This window comes from Pipistrellus kuhlii, unplaced genomic scaffold (genome assembly GCF_014108245.1).
Source record: "Pipistrellus kuhlii isolate mPipKuh1 unplaced genomic scaffold, mPipKuh1.p scaffold_m20_p_114, whole genome shotgun sequence".
Classification (NCBI taxonomy): Eukaryota; Metazoa; Chordata; class Mammalia; order Chiroptera; family Vespertilionidae; genus Pipistrellus; species Pipistrellus kuhlii.
The window spans coordinates 150,340-168,238 of record NW_023425421.1 but is presented as its reverse complement, the minus strand read 5'-3'; the positions used below and the strand labels follow the sequence as shown (position 1 = coordinate 168,238).

The 17,899-nt window shown below is 57.2% G+C and overlaps 2 protein-coding genes across 2 annotated transcripts in view; one reads left to right on the top strand and one right to left on the bottom strand.

Annotated features, from left to right (window-relative positions):
• Nucleotides 1–461: 461 nt before the first annotated feature.
• On the top strand, nt 462–4,682 carry EMP3 (epithelial membrane protein 3). The gene is made up of 5 exons (XM_036432623.2): nt 462–765; nt 1,697–1,789; nt 2,027–2,129; nt 3,240–3,380; nt 4,420–4,682. The coding sequence occupies exons 2-5, from the start codon at nt 1,712–1,714 to the stop codon at nt 4,587–4,589; spliced, it is 492 nt and encodes a 163-aa protein (XP_036288516.1). The 5' UTR covers nt 462–765; nt 1,697–1,711; the 3' UTR covers nt 4,590–4,682.
• A 701-nt stretch (nt 4,683–5,383) lies between these two features.
• Nucleotides 5,384–17,899, bottom strand: part of TMEM143 (transmembrane protein 143) — a 27,375-nt gene continuing 14,859 nt past the window's right edge. The window contains exons 5-9 of the mRNA XM_036432650.2: nt 17,575–17,705; nt 15,298–15,577; nt 7,187–7,376; nt 6,200–6,398; nt 5,384–6,167 (exon numbers count right to left, since the gene is read on the bottom strand). Of these exons, the coding sequence (XP_036288543.2) occupies nt 6,053–6,167; nt 6,200–6,398; nt 7,187–7,376; nt 15,298–15,577; nt 17,575–17,705 (915 nt within the window). The 3' untranslated portion in view covers nt 5,384–6,052. The remainder of the gene's footprint in view (nt 6,168–6,199; nt 6,399–7,186; nt 7,377–15,297; nt 15,578–17,574; nt 17,706–17,899) is intronic.

Here is a 17,899-nt window from a genome sequence, read left to right as displayed (position 1 = left end):
CCCGCCCCCAGACAGGAAATGATGGTCTTAACTTCCACTGCCTGCTCCCTTCCACAGCTCCCCACTTCCACATTCCCCATCCCCTGGCCACAGCCAGGGCGCCAAATCCACCAGTCCTCAGCCCACTCTGCACTGCAAGAATCTGGGCTCCTCCTCAGACTCCCATCCCTCCGAATATCCAGTCCTAAGGCCGATCAAGGAAAGCAGACATCCGGTCCCAGGTCCCAGGACCAGACCCAGAGCGGAGGCCTGAGAATCTGGCCCTCCCAGCCCCGCTGCCCCACCCCAGGGCCCCTGCTCCTCTCCGCTCCCTCCCAGGACATCTCATCTCAGCCCTGGGAGGGAGCCCCGAACGATTCGCTTGTGGGGGCAGTGGGCGGGCCCGGAGAATGAAGAACCAGAGAGCCTGGGCCCTCCCTCTGGCTGCAGACCTCAGCTGGGTGCGGTGAGGGTGGGTATTAAAGGGTCGGTATATATACTGAGAGGAGCAGAGGAAGAGAAACCAGGAGAGTGAGGAGAGCGAGAAGGAAAAGGTATAGGCCAGTGAAGACAGGATAGAACGAGGGAGCTGGAGGAAGAGAGAGAGAACGGGTTCTAGGATTGGAGGGGAGAAGGACGGAGAGAGCCAGAGAGGAGAGAGAGGGAGGGAGGAAGGCGGCGAGGGAGGCGGGGGCCCGGGCGGGTGGAAGGAGGGAGGCGAAGGGCGGGGCACGGAGGCCCAGGCGAGGGACAGACTCCAAACTCTGACTTCTTCTGCCGCTCTGGGTAAGTTTCCAGTCCGTTATCTGGGCTGGGATTTCTTTATTTACTTGGGAGTGTGGCCTTTCGGGAGGGACGCCCCCATGGAAGTACTTTTAGTGTCAGAAATGACCACTTAGCCCTTGGGGTGCAGATTCAGGAAGGGGTGGGGCCCAGCAAGGTTTTGGGTGTGTGTGTGTGTGTGTGTGTGCGCGCGGGGTTCTCAGCAGAGCCCTTCACCTGATAATGTCCTGCAATGTTACACCCCCACCCCCCATGTCCACTCACCCCTGAGGACCCCGAGAGCGGGACTTTGCATGAGAACACCCCAAGTCTGGGCTACCTCCAGGCCCCCTCCCCTTTCTGGGCACTGAACGGTGAAGGGAGGCTGGTTCCTCCTTCTCACACCTCTCCCCCCAGACACAGGTCCTTGTCCATTTCCCCAACAGGGTGCCCAGCAGGCACCCTCCTGGCAGCAGGGTGGGGCGGAGACCTCGTGGGCACAGCCAGGGACTGGGGTTTCCCTGGTCCTCGGAGGCTGGAGGGTGGGATGAGTCACCCATGATTCACCCGGAACCCCTCCTCCCCTGCCCCCCCCCCCAGAGAGGGGTGGGGTGAGTCAAGGATGCCTGACTCTGGGGGCAGCCCGCCTGCAGCTTCTGGGGAGTCTGGAGGGGTTGCAACTTGCATGTCCGTAGCCTGGCCCAGGCCGGGGCTCTGGGGACACGGAGTGAAGCACATCGCGAGTTCCCATCATTCCTGGCCTCTGGAGCCAGTCCCCGGCCCTCTCCCGCCCCTGGGGAATTCGGGCTCCCCGGCTCCCAGCCTCCTCTTCCCTCACACCCCGGGGTCCGGAACCAGCCCCTCTCTCCACGAGGATTTGGGCATCTCACTCCTCCTCCCCACACCCCCGTGCCAAGCTCCTGAAAGGACCATCTCCTGACGTCCCCTTCCCCAGGCTTCTGCCGCAGCCATGTCGCTCCTCCTGGTGGTGGTCTCTGCCCTTCACATCCTCATCCTCATCCTGCTTTTCGTGGCCACTTTGGACAAGGTAAGCCTGCTCGGAGCAGCCCGCCACACCCCTCCTCCACAGGCACCTGCCCCCTTCCCCTTGCCTCTGCCTCTGATGCTTCCCCCTTTCCCCTTCCCTTTCCCCTTTCCTGCTAAACCCTTGTTCTGCCCCAGGGCAGCCCCTTCTCGGCACCACAGCCTTCCTCTAAGCCTTCCCACCGGCCCCCTGGCCTCGCCCACGTCCCCACGCCCGCCCCTGTTTCTCTGCCCACCCCAGTCCTGGTGGACCCTCCCCGGGAAGGACTCCCTGAACCTCTGGTCTGACTGCACGTGGAACAGTGTCAACAAAACGTGGGACTGCAGTGATGTCAGCGAGAATGGTGAGGGGCACGGGGACCGGTCTGCCAAGGGGAAGGGGAACCCCCAGTCGCTTCCCCTCCCGGGGACCAAGTCTCCGAGTGCTGAGGGAGTGGGGCCGATGGAGGGCCCCCCAAGTCTCGATGGCAGGGAGCAGTATGCTTCTGCTCTAAAGAGGATACGCTAAAAGCCCCCCACCTTACGAGTCAGAAAGCGTGGGGGGCCCACACTGCCGGTTTAAGAAATCGGGAGGTTGTTCCCATGATTCCGAAAAGATAGGATTACGTTTCCAAAGTTCTAAGCACCAGAGGACGGTGTTCGGAATGGATGGCTGGGACCGACGTGTCCGAGTTCCAAGAGGGTGGGGCTGGGACCACACTGTTTTTAAAGAGGCGGGGCCAGGGCCAAACCCTCCCCTGGCTCAGGGGCAGATGCCCGTGTGTTCTAAAGAGGGGCACGTTGCATCTATAAACATCTCTAAGTCAGAAGGAAGTGAAAGATGAAATGCGTTCCCCCTAAGAGCAAAGCAAGAATTTCTGTTCTCTTGGCTTAGGCCCAGGTGTTGTACTGGAGGTAGCCAACGTGATAAGGCAAGAAAAACAAATAAAAAGCAACAAGATGGAAGTAACCATGTTTCTATTCCCAGTGGGCGAGTTTCTTTTCTTTTTTTTTTTCCTTTAATATATTTTATTGATTTTTTACAGAGAGGAAGGGAGAAAGATAGAGAGTTAGAAACATCGATGAGAGAGAAACATCCATCAGCTGCCTCCTGCACACCCCCTACTGGGGATGTGTCTGCAATCACGATACATGCCCTCAGCCAGAATCGAACCTGGGACCTTTCAATCCACAGGCCAACACTATTCACTGAGCCAAACCGGTGTTGGCCCAGTGGACGAGTTTCCGTAGAAAATCCTAAAGACACTGCAGAGCAGCTTCTGAAATTGACCGGGGGATTTAGCAAAGCTACAGGGATGGACGATGTTGCTGTGATTTTCCTACGCATCCAAACCCGTATCTAGGCTCTAGGTTGGGGGGAGGAGGAGTGGAGAGGGTTGTGGAGATGATGAGCGAGCAGGCGGAGCTGGACCTGGGCCTCGGTGACCTCCACTCCGGTCTCTTCCCCGTCGCAGGCTGGCTGAAGGCCGTGCAGATCCTCATGGTGCTCTCCCTCATCCTCTGCTGCCTGTCCTTCATCCTCTTCATGTTCCAGCTCTACAACATGAAGCGAGGGGGGCTCTTCTACGCCACGGGCGTCTGCCAGCTGTTCACCAGTAAGCACTGTTCCCTGGGAACTGGGGGGAAGCGAGGGGGCCCATCCGGATGCTGGGCACCCTGAGAATGGACCGCTGGTACAAGGAAACAATTCTCAACGGCCCCCGTCCCTGGACCCCCGCTGTCCTTCAGGGACTCCCTGGTGGTTTGGGTCGCTGAGTCATAGGGGGGATGGAACTTGGGGCTTCCGGGAGCCAGGGCTGAGGAAGGCGATGGGCAAATGATGGGAATCCCAGAGATGGAGGCGGGCCTAGGCGGGGATAGGTGGCTGATGAATATCTCAGAACTCTTGAGTCATCAGAGCAGTCTTGTCATTATAATGGCCGCCAGCTGCTGTTTCTGGTGGACCTACTGTGTATCAGACACTTCAGGGAGTTTTATGTACTTTTCCTTTTTTTTTTTTTTTTTTTTTTTTAACACTTCAAGTGCAAAAAGGACTAAGTTAATCATAGTCCGAAATATGGGGAACATTGTCTAGGTTCCTGCAAAGCCCGTCTTGTTTTATTTGTTTTTTATTTTTTTAAAATATATTTTTATTGATTTTTTTCAGAGAGGAAGGGAGAGAGATAGAGAGCTAGAAACGTCGATGTGAGAGAAACATCGACCAGTTGCCTCTTGCACACCCTTGCACACCCCCTACAGGGGATGTGCCCGCAACCAAGGTACGTGCCTTTGACCGGAATCGAACCCGGGACCTTTCAGTCCCCAGGCCGATGCTCTATCCACTGAGCCAAACCGGTTTCAGCCCGTCTTGTTTTATTAATGCACTCTTTGCACACCTGGCTGGTAGACCTTCAAAAATATTCCCTGGATGGACGAATGAGTTGTTATTACCGACCCATTTTTATGGATAAGGGGACCCAGGGATCCAAGTGCCCAAGGCCAGTCTGCAGCAGCCTGGTTGCGCAGAGCTGGGGAGGGAGCAAACCACAACTCCCACAGGCAGGCAGCGGTGCTGCCCATTGCCCTCCGGTGGCGGCCACTTTGCCCCGGGGGTTGCTGGGATAGGCAGTCTTCTTGGCTCCTGTCTCCCCGCAGGCCTGACAGTGTTCACCGGGGCCCTGATCTATGCCATTCATGTGGAAGAGATCCTGGCGAAGTACCCGAAAGGGGGCAGCTTCGGTTACTGCTTCGTCCTGGCCTGGGTGGCCTTCCCGCTCGCCCTGGCCAGTGGCATCATCTACATCCACCTTCGGAAGCGGGAGTGAGCACTGCCCGTGGCCTTGCCCTTACGGCCCTGCCCACTCCCGCCCCTTCAACTCACCCCACCCGCCTCCAGAGAATAAAACCGTTTAACCACCTGCCTTTGCTCCTTCCTTCCGCCCTTCCTCCTCCAGGGACCGGGCTGCTGAGGCACCCTGAGAATGGACCGCTGGGACAGCCCACCCCGCAGTGCTGCCTCCAGAGTGATTTCTTACAGAGAGGAAGAGAGAGGGAGAGAGAGGGATACAGAGTTAGAAACATCGATGAGAGAGAGACATCCATCAGCTGCCTCCTGCACACCTCCCACTGGGGATGTGCCTGCAACCACGGTACATGCCCTTGCCTGGAATCGAACCCGGGACCTTTCAGTTCCCAGGCCGATGCTCTGTCCACGGAGCCAAACCAGTCTCGGCCCCCAGGTCCCTCTAAACTCGGACATAGGAGCCCGAGGTCCCAAGGCCACGGGCCCTTCCATCTCAAGTCTCAGGGTTCCTCTCGAGTGGAGCCTTCGGACACCGGTTTCCGGGGAAGAACGGGAGTCTGGTCTCCAGTCCCCGCTTCCGTGTGTAAGGGGCGCCCTCGCTCGTGGGGCAGGGCCTGGGTGTTGTTCTAGATGGCAGGCCTCTCTCTGGCCTTCCTCTGGGAAGACACGTTCCCATGTCCCTCTTAGGACGAGGCCTTTCCTCATTACAACCCAACCCTCCCCAGATCCTCTTCCCCCTCATCCCCAAGGGCTGCCTCTAGCCCGGACACCTTAGTAAAAATCAGATGGCACCCTCACAAACCACCCCCTCATCCATCCAGAGTATTAGACAAGATTTATTCCTTTGGGAGAGGGACACGGATAGACCAATAAATATCGCACAGGCCACTGGTGGAGGGAGGGTCCGAGCGAGGTAGTTTCTGTAGAAAGGGGGGCACAGGGCAGGGAAGGCACCTGGGGTTGCCGGCCTGAGCGGAACCGCACCCCGGGTGAGGCGGCTCCTCCTGGCCCACCGCTCCTGCGGGCACCAGCTCCCAGCCCTCAGCCTGGCAAGCTGGCCCGCGTGGACCCCGTGGCCTGCCCTATAAGCAGAGCGAGTGGCGGGAAGATCGGGTTTCTCCTAGGAATTGTGATGGTTGCCATGCAGCGACAACTGGGCGCCCAGAAGCCTCCCCGCCGAGGAGTCTGGCTCTCGTTGGCTGCGCTCCGCCTGGGTGAGCAGGCTGGGCATCGTGCCCAGAGCAGGCTAAGAAGACAATGATGCATGGCCTGGGGAGGCCACAGCCCAACGGCCGCACCAGGTGGTCAGCAGGGTTAGCAGCTGTGATTGGCTGACTTCCCCATCGGCCGAAACCACACTTCGTTGTTTACAGCTGGGGCGACGGAGGGGAGTGGGGGTTCAGAACCGAAAACCTTCCCTCAGAACGGCAGTTCACGGGGGAGTGGGGGGAGCAGTGCAGTCTGTCTTGAGTGGGGGCTTTGTTTTCAGGACACAGTGTAACATCGGAAACTAGAGCAGCAAGGTTTCGGAGCGGTGATGAGCAGTTTGCCCGGAGGAGGCGGGCTCAGCGGCTGACCAGGTGGCCGGGCGGGGCCGGGCGGGGCCGGACCTAGAGGCCTCCCCCCGGGTGGTCATGCGGGGCGGGGCCTGTCGGGGGAGTGTCTGTGGCCGGCGGGTCCAGTTTGGGGAAACCCGAAGGCGGGAACGTGCCCATGCTCTCCGCCAGGGCCTGCAGGTGGCCCAGGGCCCGAGCTGCGTTGAAGGTCACGGCACAGCCCGTCTGGGTCAGGAGCCAGTTCTCTACCTCCGCCTGGAGCCACTGGGAGGTCTCTGTGGGGGGAGAGGCAGTGTGAGGTCAGAGGGGCCTGGAGGGGGGGGGGGGGCAGGGAAAGGAAGGGCCTGGGCTTGGGAGGGGCTAGGAGGGGAGGGGGACAAGGCCTGCAGGGGAGGCTCTGGACCTCACATGTGGGGCCAAGCCAGGAAGGCCTGGGGCTCCTGTTGGAAGGGCCAGGGACAAGGGTCTCCCTCCTGTAGGGAAAGTGGAGGCTGTACAGGAAGTATAGGGGGGCGGGACTGGGGCCCTGCCACACAGAGGCTGAGGCCAGGAAAGGGAGGCCTCCCCTGGCGGGAAAACCACGTCCATCAAGATTGTAAACTGGCAGACCCAGAGAAAGAGAAGCAGCGATCAGACTGTCAGACCTCAGAGGGAAGGGAGGGGAGGGTGGGGGTAAGAGGGAGAGATCAGCCAAAGGACTTGTGTGCATGCAGATGGGCCTAGCCAGTGGCCATGGACAACAGGGGGGTGGGGGCATAGGTGGGGAGGGGTTTGGGATGGGAATGGGGGCATGAGGACAATTATGTGATATTATAAAAAATTAAAAAAATATATTGTAAACTGGGCTCAGGGGTCCCGTCTGCCGGGGCCGGGGTCACCTGGGAATAGGTCAGTTCGCCATCTGGAGCAGGGAGTGGGGGCGGGCGGCGTGGGGAGGGTGCCTCCCGGGGGCAGGTCCTTGGGATCCAGGGGAGTCTGTTTCGGGCAGGGCTGGTGGGAGCCGCAGGGGTGGGGGCGAAGGGGTCCGGGTGGGGGGAAGGGGCGCCCCGAGGTGGGGTCCTACCTTCGGGCGAGCCGCCCGCGCCACGGGGCCGCCGAGCCAGGAAGCAGCGCGCCAGCAGCGCCTCCTTGGTGTGCTCGTCCTGCGCGCGCAGGGCCAGCGCGCTCAGCAGCTCCGAGTTGTTGGACGTGCTGCGGTAGTACAGCATGTGCGCCAGCTCCAGCGCCTGCACGCTGCGCTGCTGCCCGAACATCTGCGGGCGGGACAGCGCGGCTCGGACCCGCACCCGCACCCGCACCCGCACCCCTCCGCCACTCTCCCGCGGGCGGACTCCTGAGCCCTCCCCAGATCTGCTGGTTCAGGTCCCCAGGACTAGGGCCCGGCTATTTGTATATTTTATTTTATTTTATTTTATTTTATTTTATTTTATTTTATTTTATTTTAAATATATTTTATTGATCTTTTTACAGAGAGGAAGGGAGAGAGAGAGCTAGAAACATCCATCAGCTGCCTCCTGCACACCCCCTACTGGGGATGTGCCCGCAACCAACGTACATGCCCCTGACCTGAATCGAACCTGGGACCCTTCAGTCTGCAGGCCGAGGCTCTCTCCACTGAGCCAAACCAGTTAGGGCTATTTGTATTTTTAAAATATGTTTTTATTGATGTCAGAAAGGAAGGGAGAGGAAGAGAGAGACAGAAACATCAATGAGAGAGACTCATTGATCGGCTGCCTCCTGCACGCCCCCTACTGGGGATCGAGCCCGCAACCCAAGCACGTGACCTTGACTGGAATCTAATGGGGACCCTCCCGTTCTCAGGCCAAAGCTTTATCTCCTGAGCCAAACCAGCTAGGATCCGCTATTTGTACTTTTAATCTATTCGTTCTTAACCCGATGAATCTGAGGCCTCTAACAATATTTTGCAGCCGCTGCGCAGGTATGCTCATCGGAACCATGCATTAATGGATTGGTTCAACGATTTTCAAGCAATACAGCTTTAGCCTTGGAACTTTTGCTACAATTATTTTTAAGTCCTTATCTTTTGGACAAATACTAAAGTATTGAATATTTGCAGCTGCTATGCTAGGATTTGCTTCCAAATAACTCAGTAGTGAGAGAGCAGGATCTTTAGGTAAAACGTGACGGACTATTGCTAATTGTAGATGCCGGATGTTGGCTACATGGGATCTCATCATATAATGTTATTTCTGCATTTTAAAAAACTTTTCCATAATTAAAAAAAAAGGTTTAGCCTTAGCTGGTTTGGCTCAGTGGACTGAAGGGTCCTAAGTTGGATTCCAGTTCAAGGGCGCATGCCCGGATTATGGGCTCGATCCTCAGTAGGGGGCAGCCGATCAATGAGTCTCTCATCATTGATGTTTCTATCTCTTCCTCTCTGAAATCAATAAAAAGGTTTAAAATAGTAAATAGTAAAGAGAAGTGCTAACAGACAAAAACACTCAAAGAGCAGCCCTGCCGGGGGGCTCATTGGTTGGAGCATCCTCCATACACCTCAAAGGTTGCAGGTTCAATTCCTGGTTAGGTCACATACTTAGATTGCAGGTCTGACCCCCAGTGCACATGTGTCGGAGGAAACTGATGAATAACTGATCAATGTTTGTCTTTCCCTTCCTTCTTCTCTCTCTAAAAATAAATGAAAACATACTCTTGGCTCTGGCCAGTGTGGCTCAGTGATTACAGCATTAGCCGTACACTGAAGGGTCTCAAGTTTGATTTGCAGTCAAGGGCATGTACCTGGGTTGCAGATTCAATGCCTAGCCCTGGCTGGGGTGCGTTTGGGAGGCAACCAATCCATGTGTCTCTCTCACATCTATGCTTCTCTCTCTCTCTCCCTCCCTCCCTTCCTCCCTCCCTCCCTTCTCTCTCTAAAAATGGAGACAATGTCCTTGGGTAAGGATTAACAGCAACAAAAAAGAAAGAAAACATATCCTTGGGTGAGGATTTAAAAAATAATATTCAAAGAGCAAGCAGCTTTGAGGGGAGGAGAGAAGGGCAGGCCTGGGCCCCGGTGTCTGTTCCCTGCGCCCGTCCCATTCTCCAGCCCCTCCTTTTCTGGTCACCTATCCCTGTCCTGTCCCTCAGGAGGGGACTGAGAGCCACCGCGCCTCAGGGCTTACACTGAAAACCATCACCAAACTTCTCCATTCAGCCATCAGCTCCAGGCTGCCGCGTCCTTGAAATGCGTCTTGACTCTGCCCCCTACTGGCTGTGACCCCCCTGGGCAAACACCCAGGACAGGCAGATGACAGGAAGTGCTCAGGAAGTCAAAACTCAGTTCCCGAAACCCTAGGCACAGAGCCAGCGCCCAGAAGAGCAGTTAAACATCAGCTACTACCGACTATTCATCCACATTACTGACTGCTCATCCCCGCCAGAGTGCTGCTCATCTTAGGCCGAGGCCCAGGTAAAATGCTTCGAGTCAGCGCCCCACCCCCTCTTCCCCCCTCCACCCCCGGAGAAACCGTGGGCCTGGCCTGCATGCGGGCTGTGGCTCTTCCTCCGAGCACAGCAGCTGGCGGTGCGCCTGCGTTGGAACGAATTGCCATTCCTGCGGCTGAAGGCGAGACGCAGGGCTGGGCCCGGCTGACGTGAAAGCACACCGGGTCTGTCTGCGCCTGCAGAGCCGAGGGGGCGAATTCTCCCGGGTCAAGCGAGCCGGTCACGCTGCTGTCCGCACACAGATGCGATCTGACAGTCTGACCGCTCCCCGGAGACTTCTCCCCTGCACCTGCAGGTGCCCTTCACACTCACCAGGGCCCACACTGAGGACGGCCGTCCCCGAACCCCGGCCCAACCCTCCCTCCTCCCCTGGGCTCCGTATCTGGGGTAACCCCACCAAGTATCCAGTCACAGGCCAGACCCCTGGCACTGTCCTTACCCACCGCACCAGCCTGTCAGTCCCTGGCCGGTCCTCCTGTCTTCTCTGCCGTTCCTTCCTCCCCAGCCTCCTCTCTGTCCTCTGTCTCCCATTCCAGTCTGTCCCTGCACAGCTCCAGAGGCGACCCTGCTCCTCCGCTGCTACCCGCACCTCCCAGGGCCCCCAGGGCCCTCAGAGCTCCTTGGCCTGGCCCCGGGTGTTTCTCCCACTGGCCTCCCCTCTCTCCCCTCTGAGTGCAGTCCCCACCCCGAGCACGCCTGCTCTCAGGCCTCCGAGCCTGGAACAGGCCACGCCACCTCTGGGCCATTCTTAGAAAACACTCATGCCTCAGAGAACCTTACAAGCAGCAAGAGAAAAACAGCTAGTTACCTACAAGGGAGCACCCATACGACTCTCAGCTGATTTCTCAACAGAGACCATGCAGGCTAGAAGGGAGTGGCAAGAAATATTCAAAACGATGAACAACAAGAACCTACAGCCAAGATCACTCTACCCAACGAAGCTGTCATTCAGAATTGAAGGTCAGATAAAGATCTTCACAGACAAGAAAAAGTTAAAGGAGTTCATCACCACCAAACCAGGATTACATGAAATGCTGAAGGGTATTCTTTAAGAAGAAGAAAAAGGTAAAGGTAAAAAATTATGAACAACAAAAATACATCAAATACATACCTACCAACAAGTGAATCTAAAAATCAAGCAAATAAAAACTCTGAAGAACAAAATGGACGGGTGAATATAATAGAATTGGGGACATAGAAAGGGATTGGACCAACAATTCTCAGGGGGAAGGGAGTCTGAGGAGTGAGGGAAGAGATTGGACAAAAATCGTATACCTATGGATGAAGACAGGGGCGGGGGTAAGGGTGCGGGGTAGGGTTGGGAATCAGATGGAGGGGAGCTATGGGGGGAGGGGAGAGAGGAACACCTGTAATAATCTGAACAATAAAGATTTATTATTTAGAAAGAAAAAAAAGAGAGAAAACACTCATGCCTCAACGGCCAGGGTCAGGGAGGACATGCTTCCCACAGATGAGCAGCGTGTGCCCGCGTCCCTGAAGGACCCGCTTCTGCCTCCATCGGGCATGTGGCAGGGTGTGGGGTGCCGGGCACCACCCCCTCAGGGCAGGACCCGCCTGACGTGTCTCTGGGGCACCAGCTCTGCCGCCCCCCCCAGGCTGCCCAGGGTGCTCTGTGCTCTGACACCCACAGAGAACCAGGGTGCGGTGGGGAGTGAGAGGGGACGTGGGGGCGGGGGAGCACAGAAGCCCCTGGCTGCCGGGAGGCTAGGAAAGCTTTCTGGAGCCTCTGAGCGGTCAGCCCAGGAGGGGTAGGACATGTCAGCAGGAGGAACAGCACATGCAAAGGGAGAGAAGGGAAGGGAAGCGGGGGAGGGTGCTGCCAGGATACTGGTGGGGCTGGAGCATGGAATGGTGCCACACGGATGAGGGGGGAGCCAGGGACTCTGGTGCTGGGTTGTGAGCGGGGGAGCAGGGCCGGCCTGGGCCACCAGCATGGGCGGGAGGAGACCAGGGAGGCCGGGAGGAGGGTCTGTGCTGGGGCTGGAGCCGAGGAGAGGAGACGGCACAGGGACGAGGGAAGCAGGAAGGAGAGCCTGGGACGGATGGGCTGGAGGCAGGGCCAGGGCAACGTCAGGGGGCCAGCAAGTGAGCGGGGGGCAACAGGGCCCCCTGCAGATGGAGAAGCAGTGGGCAGGGGGCCTGGCGAGCTGGCCGCTCAGGGCTGAGACAGAGCACCCAGCCAGGGAGGAAGAGAGCTGCTGAGGGGAAGCAGGAAGTGGCTGAGCTCTTCCAGGGAGAGAAAGCAGCAAAACTGGCCTCTCGGGTGTGTGATCGGAGAGCCTGTCCCCGGATGGGACTCCAGAAGAGAAGGGGCTTCGGAAGACACAGATGCTGAACCCGGGGGCGGGGGGGGTGGTGCGCGACTAGAGAGGCTGAGGGGGCCATGTACGGCCTGGAGGCTCAGCCGGGGCGTGGGAAAACACTGCACAGATACATCAAATAACTAGTGAGCCCGGGCCGGGCTGGCTCAGTGGTTGACCATTGACCCATGAGCCATGAGGTCATGGTTCGATTCCCGGTCAGGCCCATGCCCTGGCTATGGGCTTGATTCCCGGTAGAGGGCATGTGGGATGCGGCCAATTGATTCTCTCTCATCACTGATGTTTCTATCTCTTTCTCTCTCCCACTCTGAAATCAATAAAAATATACTTTAAAAAATAACTAATTAATTAATTAACTGGTGAACTGAGTTTTAAACTGGGCCTTTCAGAGACCCAGGGTCAGCCACTCCCTCATGCTTACAACCCTTCCCCGGCTCCGGCTGCCCAGACGATAGAACCCGGGGCCTCTCCCTTGGCACCCGGGGCCCCTGCCACTTCCGGGGTCTCCCTTCTCCGCTCTGCGCTCTGGACCGAGTCCTGGGAGCTCCCCCAAGCCCTGCTCGCCTGGCCCCTTCTCCACCGGCTCAACCCTCTCTTGCAAAGTGGTCCCTGGTCCTAGGATTGCTCCCTGCGCCCTTCCCCGGCCCTCCCCCCTCCCGGCAGCAGAGCAGGCTGTTATCTGCGGAATTTATGACCCATCTTCCTAGCAGCCCGTTGGGATGGCTGCAAACAGCTTGCAAACCAATGAACCGACTAGCCAGTGATCGGGCACAACAGCCGCCTGCCAGTGCGCACTCCCAGGGCGAGTGCCAGCCGGGGCGGGGAGGGGGGGTAGGAGGGGGGGGAATGTCAGAACCAGGCAGCCCCTCGGGGGCCCCTCGGCACTGAGACAGGACACAGGGCTCAGCCATCAAAGCTCAAGTTGGGTGCCAGCCTCCACCTGTCCTCTGGCCTCAGATCCTTAGATGGTGAACCACCTGCGCTCCGGAATAGCTGCCCCGCACGCACACGTGGCCGAGGCGAGGGGAGCAGGTTAAAAATAGCTTCCCGGCCCGGGACCCGTTTAGCTCAATGGATAAGAGCGTCGGCTTGGGGACTGAGGGGACCCGGGTTCGATTCCGGTCAAGGGCATGTACCTTGGTTGCGGGCATATCCCCAGTAGGGGGTGTGCAAGAGGCAACTGATCGATGACTCTCTCTCATCGATGTTTCTAACTCTCTATCTCTCTCCCTTCCTCTCTGTACAAAATCAATAAAATATATTTAAAAAAAAAAAATAGCTTCCCGGGCCCCGGGCCCACAGACTCCGATCAGTGATTTGGGCTGGAGCCGGAGAAGCTGCACTCATATCCGCTCCCCCCGCCGGGGGCTCAGCTGGTTGAGCAGCATCCCGAGCACCGAAGGGCTGCCAGTTTGAATCCCAGTCAGGACACAGGCCGGGGTTGTGAGCTCAGTCCCAATGTTGTTTTTTTTCTCTCTCTCCTTCCCCCTTTCTCTCTAAAATCAATTTAAAAAAAAAAAAAAAAGCATATTCAAAAAATAAAAATAACACAGTTACCCTGGCCCTGGCTGGGCAGCTCACTGGTTAGAGCATCGTCTAGATACGCCAGGGTTGCGGGTTCAATCCCAGGTCAGGGCACACGTTCAAGAATCAACCACCCGGACCCATTTGGCTCAGTGGATAGAGCGTCGGCCTGCGGACTGAAGGGTCCCAGGTTCGTTTCCGGTCAAGGGCATGCACCTTGGTGGCGGGCACATCCCCAGTGGGGAGTGTGCAGGAGGCAGCTGATCGATGTTTCTCTCTCATCGACGTTTCTAACTCTACCCTCTCCCTTCCTCTCTATAAAAAAATCAATAAAATGTATTTAAAAAAAAAAAAGCATCAACCGCCAAAACCGGTTTGGCTCAGCGGTAGAGTATTGGTCTGCGGACTGAAAGGTCCCGGGTTCGATTCGGTCAGGGGCATGTATGTTGGTTGCGGGCACATCCCCGGTAGGGGGTGTGCAAGAGGCAGCTGGTTGATGATTTTCTCTCATTGACGTTTCTAGCTCTCTATCTCTCTCCCTTACTCTCTGTGGAAAATCAATAAAATATATTTAAAAAAAAAGAATCAACCAGTGAATGCACTGATCAGTGGAACAACACATCAACGTAGTTCTCTCAATCAATCAATCAAATAAAAAATATCTATTCCTCAAACAGCTCCCTGGTGGTAGTGACACTGGCCAGAATGGGAAAGCCCGCACTCAGGACGCTATTTCCCAGGTAGTAATAATAACAGCGGCAACAGCCAACGCGCAGGCAGCACCTTCTGTACTGAGCGTCAGGCTCTGCTCCCGGCACCGTATGCATCATTAATGCAACCCCACAACAGCCCTAGGAGTTAGCTCCCACTGGCACCCCCACTCTGCAGATGCGGGAGCGGATGCACAGAGAGGTTAAGCGTCTTATTCAAGGTCACACAGCCAGAAGTCGGTGGAGCTCAAGTCACAGCCAGGCAGTCTGGTTCTAAAACACAACCTTCACCCCGTCACTAAGGGCCGCTCGGCGAGTAGCTGTGAACACAACTGTAGCGCCTACCACACGCCAGGCACTGTGCCCAGTGCTCTTCACGGCTTCGCTCACTTAATCCCCATAACAAACCTGTGGGGGGGTCTCACTGTTACCCCCATTTCCAGATGAGGAAACTGAGGCACAGAGAGATCAAGAAACCTGCGCAAGGTTGCAGTGAGTAAATAAGGTAGAAAAGGAAGAGAGGAGAGGAGAGGAGGGGAGGGGAGGGGAGGGGAGGGGAGGGGAGAGGGGAGGGGGGGGGGAGGGGAGGGGAGAAGGGAGGGGAGAGGAGAGGAGAAGGGAGGGGAGGAGAGGGGAGGAAGGAAGGAAGGAAGAAAAGGAAGGAAATGGGAAGGGGGGAAGGGAAGGGAAGGGAAGGGAGGGGAGGGGAGGAAAGGGGAGGAAGGGAAGGGAAGGGAAGGGAAGGGAAGAGGAGGGGAGGGGAGGGGCGGGGAGGGGAGGAAAGGGGAGGAAAGGGGAGGGAAGGGGAGGGGGAGGAGGTGGAGAGGGGGGAAGAGGAGAGGGGGAGAGGGGGGGGGGGAGGGGGGAGGGGAGAGGAGGGAGGAGAGGGGAGGGAGGGGAGGGGAGAGGAGAGGGAGGAGGGGGGAGGGGGAGAGGGAGGGGGGGAAGGGGGAGGGGGGGGGGGGAGGGGAGGGGGAGGGGGAAGGAGGGGAGGGAAGGGAAGGGAGGGGAGGGGAGGGGAGGGGAGGGGCACCCCACGAGGCAGGACCAGCACATGAAATAGGTGAAAACAGGGGGCGCCAGACCTTCCGGCCGAGTGCGGAGCAGCAGGCCCGCAGGCCAGGGTGGCGGCTCACCTTGGAGGCCCGCACGCCCATGAAGGCGGCGAAGAAGAGCAGCAGCAGCGAGGTGCCCATCTTCAGGTCGGTGAGCACCACCATGCCCACGTTGACGAAGACGGCCACGCCCGAGACCACCAGGAAGAGGTTGAGCAGGGTGCGCTGCAGCGCGGACGTGCGCACCTTCAGCTCCGGCAGCAGCTGCTCCAGGCCCTCCAGCGGCGTGTCCTTGAAGCTCTTCAGCACCAGGTGCCCCCGCTTCGTCCGGGCCGCCAGCACCACCCGCTTGAAGTACCGCCTGGCGACAGACGGGGGCCGCGGTCAGCACCGCCCAGGGCCTCCAACCCAGGGCGCTCGCTCGGCTCTGCCTCACACAGCCAATTTATTTAGTTATTTATTCACTTATGTATGTATGTATTTATTTATTTTATTTATTTTTTCACAGAGAGGAAGGGAGAGGGATAGAGAGCTAGAAACATCAATGAGAGAGAAACATCGATCAGCTGCCTCTTGCACACCCGCCACCGGAATCAAACCTGGGACCTTTCAGTCCGCAGGCAATGCTCTAACCACTGAGCCACCGGCCTCGGCCATTTTAATTTTAAAAATATGTATCTTTATTGATATCAGAGAAGAAGGGGGAGAGAGAGAAACATCAATGATGAGAGAGAATCATTGATCAGCTGCCTCCTGCACGCCCCCTACTGGGGATCGAGCCTGCAACGCAGGCATGTGCCCTTGGCTGGAATTGAACCTGAGACCCTTCAGTCCGCAGGCGGATGCTCTAACCACTGAGCCACGCCGGCCAGGGCACCGTCATTTTAAAGGCTGCTTCGCCGTGGTGGGCGGGAAGTCAGCTCTGAGCTCAGAGCCCAGCAACAGGGGATCAGGTACATAACACAGTCCCTACGATTGGACGCGGGGTTGCTGCTGATGGCATGCACTGGACAAGAGGAGCTGAGCAAAAAGCTTTTGTTCAGTTCATTGTCAATGTCAGACCCCGCATCTCTCGCCGTGGCTGCTGGGAGCCAGGCAGTGCCGTGAGGCCACAGAATGGGGCCCTGTGAGCAGCGGGAGAGACGGATGAAGCACACACTGCGAGTGTCACTGCCTCCTTGGAGGAGAGTCCTGGAAGGGAATCGCTGGTTTGGGGGAGGTAAAGGGTTCTTTGGCTTTTGTTTCGGTTTGGTGTTTTGGATTCGTGACCATATTTGATAAACTGATTTCCAGAAAGACTGGGCCGTGGACAGGCCCAGGGGCTGGCCGTGAGAGGTCTGGCTCTCCCGAGTGGCTCCTGTGTTTGAGTATCCTGTTAAAAAAGTGACATTAGCCCTGACCGGTTTTGCTCAATGGTTAGCACATGTGTCAAACACAAGGCCCGCGGGCCAAATCCGTCCCGCCAGGCCTTGCAATGTGGCCCGCACCACGCTGTCATCACTGCACTCCGCTGCGTTTCCATCACAATGACAGTTTATGACTGTTCAGTAAACCATTCGGCCCGCGATTTAGGCTGGATTTTAGATTTTGGCCCCTTCTCTGATTGAGTTCGACATCCCTAGGTTAGAGCATCGGCCTGCGGACTGAAGTGTCCCAGGTTTGATTCCAGTCAAGGGCATGTACCTTGGTTGCTGGCACATTCCCAATAAGGGGTGTGCAGGAGGCAGCTGATCGATGTTTCTCTCTCTTTGATGTTTCTAACTCTCTATCCATCTCCCTTCCTCTCTGTAAAAAATCAATAAAATATGTTTAAAAAAAAAAAAAAAGGTGACATTACCAGGATCTGCCTGCGCCACTTCTCAGAATGGCTTTCCCGCTCTGAGCCCGGCTTGCTCATCTGGAAAACGGGGAGAAGTGTCCCTACCTTTTCCCTTCCCCTGCGAAGTCTAGTTCCTACTTTCCCTTGGGAAGAACAAGCAGCATTTTCCTGGACAGTGTGGCTCAGTGGTTGAGGGTCGACCCATGAGCCAGGAAGTCACAGTTCAATTCCGGGTCAGGGCACATGCTCAGGTTGCGGACTTGGTCCCAGTGTGGGGGTTGCAGGAAGGAGGCAGCAGCCGATGGATGATTCTCTCTCACCAGTGATGTCTCTCTCTCTCCCTCTCCCACCCTCTCTGAAATCAATAAAGATATATATATTTTCAAAAGAAGCTGCATTGGGATGATTCACCCCTCCCCCTTTCCCGACTTTCCACAGGGCCCAGGCCTCCAGAGCCAGACCCTGAGCTGTGGGTCCCGGTCCCTCTCAGCTCTAACCTTGGGCCCTCCCGCTGCGGCCGGGGAGCAGGGCTGCCTCACCTCTCTGCAGGGGTCGACTTGTAGAAGAAGAAACGCTTGGAGCCCGCGCTGGTCAAGCGAGGCATCTTCCCGACCCTCTGGCCCAGGGCCCAGAACTGCATGTAGATGTACTGGTCCAAGTTGATCGTCACCTGCCAAGGGGGACACGGGATGCTCAGCAGCGAGGCGTGGGCTGGAGCAGGCGTCTTCAAACTACGGCCCGCGGGCCACATGCGGCCCGCAGAGGAGTCTGATCCGGCCCGCCAGGTTTTTTGGGCAGTGAGCGCAGCCGAGGTGTTACTGTAGGAATTAGTAGTTCATATAGTCCGGCCCTCCAGCTCTCTGA